At 33.1% G+C, this 13767-nt stretch overlaps 1 protein-coding gene across 1 annotated transcript in view; it reads right to left on the bottom strand.

Annotated features, from left to right (window-relative positions):
* LOC145266701 (hemocyanin G-type, units Oda to Odg-like) overlaps positions 1–13767 on the bottom strand; it is a 69978-nt gene that overhangs the window by 15348 nt on the left and 40863 nt on the right. The window contains exons 4-5 of the mRNA XM_080122626.1: positions 6816–7010; positions 1520–1861 (exon numbers count right to left, since the gene is read on the bottom strand). Of these exons, the coding sequence (XP_079978752.1) occupies positions 1520–1861; positions 6816–7010 (537 nt within the window). The remainder of the gene's footprint in view (positions 1–1519; positions 1862–6815; positions 7011–13767) is intronic.

Below are 13767 nucleotides of genomic sequence, written 5' to 3' on the forward strand. Positions count from 1 at the left end.
ACTATTGTCTTTGGAAGCATTTTGCCTAGCAAATTGATCACCAATAGATAAATACTTGCGAAAGGACAGGAACCCCTTCACTACGGACCAAAGTTGATGACGATTACTAATATACGTCTCAAGATTCACCGTCAACTTATTTAATTTTTTAAACGTAAATAAATTTATTTAGTGTCCCCGTACTTTTGGCATATTTAATAAGTTCCCCATTAGAACTCTTTATTTTTCGACACAATATTATTTAGTTTGCTATCGATTTTCTCCTGACGAGATGATAGCCGAAAGAGCTCTCGAGAAACTTCCGCCTATTATTTTTAAGACTATATATATATATATATATATATATATATATATATATATATATATATTTACGAGGATTTACTTTCATATATATATATATATATATATATATATATATATATATATATATATATATATATATATATATCTATATATATATATATATATAAATCGATTTCTAAAGAGAAATTACAAATTCATCAAATAAATAAATATTAAAATAAAATTTTAAAAAATAATAAGTATTTATGGTAAAAATTCGCGATAGTAATATTTTGAAAAACCCGTGAAGTAGCGAATCCGTTATAATCGAAATAATATATATATATATTTACGAGGATTTACTTTCATATATATATATATATATATATATATATATATATATATATATATATATATATATATATATATATATATATATATATATATTTACGAGGATTTACTTTCATATATATATATATATATATATATATATATATATGAAAGTAAATCCTCGTAAATATATATATATATATATATATATATATATATATATATATATATATATATATACAGTAAATCCTCGGTATATATATATATATATATATATATATATATATATATATATATATATGAAGAGTAAATCCTCGTAAATCCTCGGTACTTCGCGGTTCGATTATAACGGATTCGCTACTTCACGGGTTTTTCAAAATATTACTATCGCGAATTTTTACCATAAATACTTATTATTTTTTAAAATTTTATTTTAATATTTATTTATTTGATGGATTTGTAATTTCTCTTAAGAAATCGATTTTTTTAACATATGTATGCATTGTACATGTATTGCCACACTAACTAACTTGTTGCATCTACGTACTTGCTTAATCCTCTAGTGTTAAAGGTGTATTCATGTACAGTATTGAACTGTAATAGTGTGCTGTAGATGGTTTTAAACAGCCTATAAACAATTAAATAAGGTAAAAACAATGGTTTCGTCCTGTTTCGCGAATTTTTCAAATATCACAGGTGGTCTTGGTCCCTATCTACCGTGATATTCGAGGGAATATCGTATCTCAAAAGAAAAATATAAAAATGGGTGAAAGTTTTATTCACGCGCTGTGCATTTCTACCAAAGTTGTTTTTTTTTTTTAAATTTCTTTTACAAAACTCATTTTTTTACGTTAGTCTCGAGACTCTTCCAAAAAAAAGAAGATTGTGAGGCTGCCGGCGTACGTACTTCCCCTGAAAAGATTCCGTTGGTTGTTGGCAGAGGTTTTCTCAAGAACGATATCAGGCAACTTGAGGCTTAACCAATCCCAGTAGGGTACCCCCAGAGAGGCGTTCAGCTTCCTTTGCAGAAGGCGCTCGATATTTAGCACGAAGAGGCGGTTCCAGTGAAAGAAGACGTCCGAATTGTGGTCGTAGATGAACTTTTTATTTTTTAAATTGAATTTGTAGTACTTGAGAATCACGTTCAGATTCAGTGTGTAGGATTCTTTGGTCAGGCTGGTCATCGCCTCTTGCAGTTCGCCGACTTCAAAGGCCGACAGTCGATTCGCACTTGACCGTTCCAAACAATCTGCGGAAAGATGATGAAATTATTAGTTCCATGTAATAACGACATTAAATATTTTTTTTATTGACTTACTATACTATTAGGTTGGTGCAAAAATAATGTTTTTTTATGTTCAGCTACAAATATAAAAACATTATTTTTGCATCGACTTAATATATGGTTTTGTTCAATATCGGTTCGCAAATTTCTCACTTTGAAATACTTGAAACCAAAGTTAAATTTCTTTTAAGACAAAATCATCCGCATTTATTCATATAAACATACAAATATTTATCTATATACTAACTTGTGTGCCCGGCATTGCCCAGGAGTTTGTAGGTGTGTGTTGAGCAAAAAGGAAAAAAAAGAAAAAGTAGGCAGGTAGGCTCGAACCCGTGACGCAAAGGCGGAAAAGAAAGTGGAGGTGTGTATAAATAAGGGTGTTGGTTGAGCAAAAAAAAAAAAAAAAAAAAAAAAAGCAAGCGCAAAAAAAAAAAAAAATATAGGAGTAGTTAGCAAGCTCGAACCCGTACCGCGAAGAAGGAAAAGAAAGTGAAAAATAAGTGACGTATTTGCAGTTGCGCTCATCTCCAAACAAGAAGTTCCGAAGGTTTATAATAGGCTAGTCAATGGAAAAGAGAAGATAACTTTCGAAAAAAGCGACCCCTCCCTGTAGAAAAGTGCCCAGTTGAGGGTGAAGGAATTAATGTTTTTATCCAATTTTTCGATATTTGTCGCGTGAAGAATCAAGCTTCCAAACAATACCAATCTCGTGAAAATCCGTCGCCTCTGTCGAAAGTTTTAGGCAGACATACATACATACATACATTTAAACAGACAGGTGATATTTATATTATAGATTAATACCGTAGTACCTTTAACGTACGTACGTATGTGTGTCACGGTTTCCAGGTTATAAATTATTCGATTTCTTAAAAAGGAGGATAAAAAGTGATAACACACTACAAACATTAAATTATTAAATAGATATGCGTTAATTTAATGTTCATAGTATGTTATAACCAGGGCTGTTACAACAGAATATTCTTTTTATTCTTTGGACTCTCAAGTATATATTCGGCACAGTAAAACACATCAGTCTCTATAACAACTTATAAGATATTAACGGGTATATACTCGAGAGTCAAAACAACGAAAAGAATATTCTTTTGTTATAGCCCTAGTGATAATTAGGGCTATGACAACAGAATATTCTTTTCGTTGTTTTGACTCTCGAGTATATACCCGACACAGTTACACGCAGTTAATCAATCGAGAACCACATCACTGTATCTAAAAGCATATAAGATATTAACTGATATATACCCGAGAGTAAAAATAATGAAAAGAATATCTTGTCATAGCCGTAGTTATCACCTTCTATCCCCCTTTTTAATAAATAGGATCTCCCGATCACCAAACACGCAACGTAAAATAAAAAATAAAAAATAAAAATAAAAATAAAAATTAATACTACTTTTAGGACGTACATAAAACTAAAATATACCTTCTTGGTTTTATGGCTATGATTCAAGGGTAGTATCTGTTCTGTCTAAAGATAGTATAATTATATCGTTGGGATTCTGTTTGTGCCGGGCATCCATACAATGGAAATATGTCGTAGACTGCTATAAGGATATTGGAGACAAACCGTAATAACCATATATATTCTGACACTACATTTACCAGATTACTTAGATAAATACTTTTACAGTTTTAACAAAAGGGTTACAATAATATCGCATGGTCACCATTCACGATGAACGTCAATAGAATGCCCAGCAGCAATATATTAAATATGAACGATGTCGCTGTAGAATTTCCACGGGGTCCGCTAGTTAAGATAAATACGTATTAACGGTTTGTTATTTTTAATACAAATTTATTTGTTTATTTTAATAAGACCGTAAATAAATGACCAGAAAGAAGAAATATATTCATGTGTGTGAAATAAATTTACCTGAATGACGCTGTGTCTGTCTGTCTGTCTGTCTCTCTCTCTCTCTCTCTGTTATATGTATATATGCGTGCGTAAAATAACAGATGGTGTGGGGAAGTCTCTTTTTAAATTTGCAATTTAGAAACGATTTGGCACGCCCATTAAAACAAAAATACGAAATTATTATTTTAGCAACATTCTATTGCATAGTAATAAATCGGATGATGCTAGTACGGACCAGCTTAAGCAAGTGATGCTTATGTGCGAACATCCTTGGCCCCGCGTGCTACGGGTTAATAAAGCCGGTTTGCAATTCCCAGACTTAGAGATATATGTTTCCTCTACGTAGCTGAGGCGGAAGACGGTAGAATCGTGTAATACCGTGGTGATTGGTGAGTTGATGAGAGGATGGAGACCGTTGACACGTAACGAACTGGCCGTGGGCCGTAAGATTTGAGGATTATGGCGACAGCCTTCTTTGCTGTCCGGATGGATATAGGTGTTCCCCTTAGAAGGAAATGGGGATAGTTGAACAAGTATGTTCAGGCCATACATTTTGATAAGTTGATGGGGAAGGAGATTTAGTATTGGGAATCCCAGCTTAATTGCTTTATAGTTTTTTTTTTTTTAATTTTTTAAAATTACATTTTTACCCCAAACAAGGCACATTGCCACTTTGGTGTAGGGGCTACTATCAGCGGTAACATCTACTGGAGTACTATGTAGGGATTTGGGCAGCAAGGTGTCTGTTCAAGTTAAACTTGAACTTCTGCAGGTCAGTACAGTTGGGGAAGCAGGGACCCAGAATGGAATTCCAAAGTCTAGCGGTTCTAGGGAAGAAACTACTGGAATAGAAAGATCTTTTACATCTAGGGATCTCTACTGTGTGGGGTGGGATTTAGCTTCTTGTCGGGTTTGTCGAGGATGTTTACGTCGTGGGGGCACAAGTGCTTGCAGTTCGTCAGAGCATTCTCCATTAAAATACTTGTAGAAAAGGCAGAGGGATGCAACATTTCGTCGATGGGACAGAGGCTGAAGCTTAGATGCCAGTTCAGGGCCTATCAGATTGGCGACTCTCTTTTGAACCTTGTCTAGGAGCGAGAGACTAGTAGCAGATGCACCAGCCTAAATATGACAGCAATACTCCATACATGTGCGAATAGTGGCCTTATAGCGGTACAGGATACTTTCAGGTGTTAGTAGTTTTCTAGCACGGTAGAGAGAGCCTACCTTCTTTGCAGCGGCCCTGGCAATGCTTTCATTGTAATTGTTCCAACTCATGTTTCCTGTGAACGTTAGGCCAAGGAGTTTGAAAGATGTACTCTCAGATAAAGTGTCGTTGGCCATTGCTATTGGTGGTAGAGAAGGTTTCTTGTATTTATTGAAGGAAACCAGTTTTGTCTTGGCGGCATTGAACGTGACCATCCATTTTTGTCCTCGCCACAGATTGGAGGTCATCCTCTAGTGTTTCTGCCATTTCTTTAGATATGCATTCATTTGTTTTCCTGTCATGCCTATTATAGAGTGTGGTGTCATCAGAATATATACCCATCTCTGAGGCAATTTTGTCGGGGAGGTCATTTATGAATATTAGGAACAACAGAGGTCCAAGGATAGACGCTTGGGGCACTACCGCATTTATATTGTATTGTTTAGATGCACGACCGTCGAGGATAACAACAGGCAGTTTTAAGAAATAGAAAGTTATGTAAGCATACTTTGTTTCCCATCAGCGAGTTGGTGAGGTCATAAAAGATAAAAATAAGAACATACACATAACAGTAGTAGTAAAAATAACACGAAACAGTAAATGGAAAACGAATTAGTAAATTAAAAATAGAACAATTTAATAAGTAATAAATAGAAGGAAGCAAAACCTTCTTTTAACACATACTTACATTGTCAGGCGGAGGTATGTAGTCCTGTGGCTTTGTCATGACATTATTAGACATAGAAAAAAATAGTCTACATAATTCTTGTGACTTTAAATGGGCCGGTAATAATCAATTCAAATGCAGTAGTATAATTTCAGTTTCTTATACAAAATAGGAACCGCGTTATCGTCGGCCTATTCCGTACAGGTTACTGTAACAGAGCGCGCATACGAAATGCAAAATGACGTCTCTGTAAGGAAACAGGCTATAAAATTTAGAGAAATCACGTTAGAGACGTGGATGATGTTCGAGAGTGCGTCAGAGATGTGGGAGACGTCACGGCAGTAACGAGACATCAATTATAGCGAGAGAATAAGGAAATAAATATCGTTGTTGCAGAAGAAAGTGAGTTCGAGTTATTCTTCGTCTTGGCCTCCTTTGCGACGTAGACTGCTACAACGTGTTGGGGCTCGTATCTAAACGTGGGTTACATTATATTACGTAAATTGCCAAAAAGTACCGAACGAAAATTGTGTTTTTTTTTTCTTCGCAAAAAAAAAGCTGTCCAGTTAAAAATTAAGGTAAAACTAACTATTATCGAAAAGTCATGATATGGTAATTTTAACCAAAAAAAGTACTTGTGCAGTTTATGGATCGTGATGAGATAAGAACGTTGTTATTTAGAAAGCCATTCTTATCTATTCTGTATTTTCACTTAACAATTTGATAAACAAAAGATACCGTAAAAAAGGTACTTATACAGTGTACGGACCGTACTGAAATAATAACGTTATTATTTAGAAAGCCATTCTTACCGTGCGGGGGCTTCTTATACATTCTTTAGTTTCACCTAAAAATTCAATAAACAAAAGTGACCGTAAAAAAATTAATAAACGAAAAATATTGTTTTGCCTTGTCAGCAGCTGCGGTTTTATTGCCTTAGCGTTTCGATATCATTTGGCGTTTCCGTTTCATATAATCTACTCAGAATGATGCCGACAATAACGTGATCCCTGTTCTGCATCCCTTTACTCTTCTCTTGGGGTTGACTGCCATGGAGTCGGTAATATTTTTTCCCTAACCATTCCTAATACACTATAAACAATTATTTTATTAGAAAAACAAAACAACAAAAAAACAAACATACAAACAAACAAAAACTCACTGATTTTGCAGAAAGGTTTCGCATAATATATGGTGCTATACGAGAAAAATTCCAGTTCTCGGGAATACATTATGCCTTCGTCCGTGACCATATCTGGGATGTGCTTCTTGGAGATTTCTTTGGGAATCTGGATGAATCTCAAATCCTTTCGAATGTACATTCCGCTGTACGCATTAATCCAATAACTTTGCGCCGCTGTTGAGAGAATAGAAATACAAACGTGTGTTTATCTACTCTTTAAAATTAAGTCAAACTCAGATAGACTCCCTCTCTCTCGCTCTCTCTCTCTCGCTCTCTCTCTCCACACACACACACACACACACACACACACACACACACACACACACACATTTCTACTTCATTTAATCACATGAATTAATACGCGAAAATAAAATTTTATGCGTAAATTTTCAGTATTTACTTCAACAGTGCTGAATACATAGATAGAGCTAGGTAGTAAGTTATAAAAATATATATGACGATTAAGTTACAGCCTGACGAATTCTCACGAGAATGAAACGCGGAATATTCTGTGTAGCTTAATTGCCATATATATTTTTATAACTTTATCTCTCTCTCTCTCTCTCTCTCTATATATATATATATATATATATATATATATATAGAGAGAGAGAGAGAGAGTAGCTTAATCGCCATATATATTTTATAACTTACTAACTAGCTCTACTAACGTATTGAGCACTTTTGAAGTAAATACTTAAAGTTTACGCATAAATTTATACTTTCGTATATTAATTTTATGTGAGTAAATTAAGTAGTTATATATATATATATATATATATATGTAGTTTACATAAATATATATCTATATATATATATGTGTGTGTGTGTGTGTGTGTGTGTGTGTGTGTGTGTGTGCGTGTGGTTTACATAATATATTGCACCAGATGCACAAAGGGTAATTACGATGGAGAAACAGGCCGAGACTTCCGCTTACGTTTCAACAACCACAAACAAACAATTAGGGACAAATGCGCACAGCACACAATAGCAATGCACTACACCCTCCCAGACTACAGCATAGACAATATGCAATGCGTATTTACAGCCTCCAACTTTCGGACACACAGAAAAAGAAGGCAACATGAAAAGAAACTCATTCTGAAACTTAACACCCACATCTCCGGTCTCAAAGATTTGGAACCGCTAAATGAGTACTCTTTTCATAAAAAATAGAAACCTACCAAATACATTTCCCCACAGGGCACAGGAGGGCAGAATGAGTATGCACGGTGGAAGAACAGCTTAGCATCCCCCACTAGAAGTTAGTTTTTGTTTACGTAAGGTCTTTTACCTCATTTTATTTTATTTTTTCAGATTCCACACATTTTAACTTCCGATATATATTTAAGTCCATTTTCTGAGCACGCATACGTGCGCACACAAATGCACAGGTGTAAACACAGGTGCGCCCCCCATCCCCCCTCACAAAACCTATATACTATAGTACCCCTCTATGAAGATATACAAGATTGAGTTTATTATTATTATTATTATTATTATTATTATTATTATTATTATTATTATTATTATTATTACCATAATAGTTATTAATATCATCATTATTATCATTATTATAAGTAATATTAGTAGTAATATTATTATTGTTATTATTAATATTGTTATTATTAATATTATTAATATTATTATTATTATTATTATTATTATTATTAATAATAATAATAATAATAATGATATCATTATTATTAGTACTGTCGTTATTATCATTACTATGATCATTATCATTATTCTTATTCTTATTCTTCTTCCTATTATCGCCATTATTGTTATTATTACTACTACTATTATTACTATGATTATTATCATTATCATTATTACTATTATTATTATTATTATTATTATTATTATTATTATTATTATTATTATCGCTATTATTATTATCATCATCGTTATTATGACTATTATTATTATCACTATTATTATTGTTATTATCAGTAATGTATATATATATGTACATATATATACATATGTATGTATGTATGTATGTATGTATGTATTATTATTATTATTATTATTATTATTAACATTACTAATATTATTGCTATTGTTGTTGTTGTTTTTACTATTATTCAACTCCTCGTTTAAGCATTGCAATACATCTTTCAGTTTCATTTCCAAAATTAAACGTTATTAACCTCTGATTTCTCTAACCGGCATATCGAGCTTCCAATTTTTGTGATGGCTTCTAATTAAAAAACAATGCTTTCACCCTATACCTAGCACTGTATGTATGTATGTATGTATGTATGTATGTATGTATGTATGTGTGTGTGTATGTATGTATGTATGTATGTATGTATGTATGTATGTATGTATGTATGTGTGTGTGTATGTATGTATGTGTGTACGCATGTACATACATACATACATGTATGTCAGGTCATGTCATATGCTACTGGTACCATGTAACCCAGTACTCCCTGCCTCATGGTCGGGTCACCGGCGACTAAACTGGTTCCCCCACCAGACTTGTTTGGTGAGGAGGCGGCTAGTCTCCCTGAAGAATTAAAAACAAAACCTTCGAAAGGGCAAATGAACTCTTTTTCTGGGGCAACGGCCAACTAGCACCGTGTATATTTGTGTGTGTGTATATGTGTATTGGGGTAGAGAGGGCTCCCGAAAGCCGTGGTGAAGGCAACATTTCTAGGAGAAGCAAATCTCTGATTTAAAAAACCATAAAGCGGAAGACCAATACCCGCATTAAGCTGGTCTGCAGTTTAATTTGTTGCTGGCTATCTTGCTCTTGCTTGTTGCTGGATCTCAACATTTTGAACCGAGAGAGAGACTTAGCTGTCGTACAAAGCTAAGACTCTTTAACATCATATTTGTGTAGATACTCCCTCAGACATTTGGGCTCATGGATTTTAAATGTCTGAGGGAGTGGCACTCGTCTGACAAGACGTTGCAATCATCATGTATGTATGTATGTATGTATGTATGTATGTATGTACGCATGTATGTATGTATGTATGTATGTATGTATGTATGACTATATAGGTGCATATAGGAGTATGCATGGGCGTGGAAGAAGAAAGAAAAAGAACAATCCGAATACTTTAATAAATTTTAATATTTTTAAACAAGAATAGAAAAAAATTAAGTAAATGATGATCAAAAGAATATTCTCCGTTTATTTAGTTATTTTACTTCATTTTATTTAATTTTCCAACAGTATATGTTTGTATATATCAATTAACGAAATCTACAGTAGCGTTTTTTGAAAAAAATAAACAAACGTGTGTGTGTGTGTGTGTGTGCGTGCGTGTGTGCGTGCGTGCGTGCGTGTGTGTGCGTGTGAGTGTGTGTAGGTGGGTGTGTACGTGCAGACAATCCAGACAACCTAGACCCACAATAAATGTATAAGTCCAAGCTCTTGGAAAATACATTCTATGTGTAGGTGTCCAATTCAAAGTTTTAATAAAGACCAATATATAAATCTACCCACATTTTCATATCTTGTATGTATATTTACTTAAATTTTACTATATGCATTTACTTACTTTTTTTTCCTTGAAATTGCAGATACCGGCCATCTTCTCCCCTTAAATAATTTTTATTTTTTTTATTTTAATTCTTATTTTATTTTATTTTATATTATATATTATATTTTATTTTTTATTATATTTTATTTATTTTTTATTTATTTATTCATTCTTTATTTTCTATTTATTTATTATATATTTATTTATTTTATTTTCCTTTTAGTGTCGCTTAACAACTCCTGCTGACATTTTTTAAGTAATGACCTGTACATTTCAGTTGACCTATATTATTTTGCCCTATATATATATTCGCGCCTTTAACATTTCCTGTCTGGGTCATTTTGACTTTTGTTTCCCTTTATTTTTTATATTTAACTTTATCATCTTTTTCTCCTTTCTCTTCCCAGATCTTTTTTTATTTGGAAGTAGAGTGAAAAGCACATCTTATTTTTCTTTAATTAATATTATTTTTTTCCTTGTACATATTTTTGTGAATTATTCCATGGATTTCTGCCTTTGGATTATTATGAACCATCTTCTTCCAATTACGGGATTTCCTTGGATTTTACTTGTACAAATGGAAATTCTTTTAACTTTCTTGAAGTTTTACATTTGGATTTTACCGTCACTGGATTTTTTATCTTCCACCAGACTATCCATTCATGTGTAATCACCTTTTTCTTTACCATATTCCCTCTGCTTAACTTATTTTGTTTTCAAGTAAGATCTTTGACTTACTTGTTGTTTCATCAAATACTTCTGCATGCAAAATCCGATCCCGCATTTTGCTAATTCCTACCCTCTGATGAGAAGGAGAGTATTTCTTCGAAACTCTACGGATTAAGGACTATCCATTTATCTAGTGTTTCCTTTTTCAGATTAAATATGTTTTTAACTCATTTCAAAGTGTTTTTTAACATATTTTATTAACTATTTGCTCATATATATATATATATATATATATATATATATATATATATATATATATATATATATATATATATATATACACCTTATCAACATTTTTAAACCCCAAAATTTTAATATCTTAAAATACATTAAAATTCGGTAATGTTCATATACCAATAAAAATTAAAGTCAAAATTAATGAATATGACCCAATCAGTAAATGAATTTATTCAAAAAATCAGATGGAGGATCTATCACTGCAACAATAAAAAGGAAAACGGTAAGAACAGCGTCGCAATACTGGATAAGGATGCAGATGGAAATTCTACAGAAGAAAAAGCAGGGATATAAATTACTGCAAAATGTGCAAAATTTAATTTTGTACATCTATGCTAATGACACGATCATCTACGGCAACACATCAAAGGCTGTAAATGACAAAGTTCTCTCTGATTCTCTCTCCTCTGATCTCGAGCGCGTGGTTCAGTGGGGGAAGATGTGGCTGGTTACCTTTAATGCATCCAAAACCAAACTCCTATCCTTACATCATCAACGCTCTGATCCTCATCTGGCATCGATTGTGATGGATGGCTCTCGTCTGGATGCGGCCCCGTGTTTTGACAAGCTTCTGGGTTTGACCTTTACTCCTGATCTGAAATGGAACACGTGCATCAAGTCTGTTGCCAAGGTCGCTGGAAAGATTGTGGGATCCTTCTACCGCTCTAGAAGATATCTCACTACTGATCCAATTCTCTATCTATATAAAAGCCAAGTACGCCCAAGGATAGAATACTGTTGCCATATCTGGGCAGGAGCTGCTAAAAACAGCCTATCATGCCTTGACAGAGTACAAAATAGACTTCGTGGTTTAGTGGGGGATGCCCTTTTCTCTACCCTGCAATCTCTCTCCCACAGATAAGACGTTGCGAGCCTATCCTTGTTTTATCGTTATTTCCATGGCAGGTGCTCGTCTGAAGTCCAATCTCTCGTCCTCCCTCGCCAATCTTTCACGAAAAACACCCGTCTAGCTGAAATCACTGTCAAAAAATTTCCCCCACTCTATATCTGTGCCTAAATCAAAACGCGGATTCCATGAACAAAGCTTCTTTCTTAGAACTGCACGCCTGTGGAACTCTGTTCCGCCTGCCTGCTTCCCACCGGACTACAACTTGGATGTCTTCAAGTCCAATGTTACTTATTTCTTAATGAACCGCCCCCTTAAGTAAACACGTCATCAAATCTCCAAATGTACTTGCAATAACCCTTATCCCTGAGTGGCTTCCGGCCCTTGATAAGTGGTGATCAGTGTGTAAAAAAAAAAAAATTGCAGTAATTTATATATATATATATATATATATATATATATTTTCTTTCTTCTACCACACCCATGCATAATCCTATATACACCTATATACTCATACATACATACATACATACATACATACATACATACATACATACATGCGTACATACATACATACATACATACATAATACATGAAGCTATGATATATTCACCACAGTTACAGTCACTGGAAAATTTGAATCAGACATGTTGAACATTGTTAAGAGTTTGAGAGTGAAAAAAAAGGAAAAATACTTAAACAAAAAGTATAAACAAAGAATTAAAAATAATAATAGACAATCCGAACATTATAAAATGATGAACATATATAGACTTCGAAACATATAACAAACCTATTTTGGGTGAACTAAATAAAAGATATAAAAGGGGCAACGGAAGAATTTGTTTATAACATAAACTTATTTAAAAATATATGAAAAAATGAAAATTCAGGACAAAATAGAAATATATACACCACTTAACCCTCAGTTTTTGTTAAAATATCACAAATCTGAATTCAACAATAAATCTAGCATTGGATTAATTGCACCATGTTTTTCTGATTTAGTAAAAATATATTAGACATGATTATACACACTTTAAAATCTAAGATACAACATAAATTTCGAATTTCTTTTGGGGGATTATCGATTGGTTCTATAACTCCTAAAATATTTGAGAACGAACTGAAATTAGTGGAAAGCGAAACAGATGTAACTAAATTAGAAATAGAGATGATAAAACTAGCAATGAAAAATCTTAATTAGCTGTAATGATGAATTATAGACAAAGAAGGAGAACCACTTTGATATTACGATGGGACATCCAGACGCAGCCCAGGTAACTGAGCTGGTTGGTCTGTAGATACCTAAGGAGATATATAAAAAAAATACTGGGTTTAAATGGGGGGGGGGGTATATACAGATGATGGATTATCTTTAGTTTATTCAAGCGATCGGATTATATAAAAAAACTAGAAAGAAAATTAAAATATTTTAATAAACTTAAGTTATAAATAACACTTGACTGCAATTGTAAAACAGTGAATTTTTTGTTAAATATAACTCTAAATTTTAACGACAATGCTTATGAACCGTATCACAAACCGAACCAAACATTATTCTATATAGAGTAAAAATCGAATTATGCTAAGTGTATGCAAAAAGCTGTTATGT

The sequence above is a fragment of the Euprymna scolopes genome, chromosome 41 (assembly GCF_053919585.1).
Source record: "Euprymna scolopes isolate OS-2025 chromosome 41, ASM5391958v1, whole genome shotgun sequence".
NCBI classification, from domain to species: Eukaryota; Metazoa; Mollusca; class Cephalopoda; order Sepiida; family Sepiolidae; genus Euprymna; species Euprymna scolopes.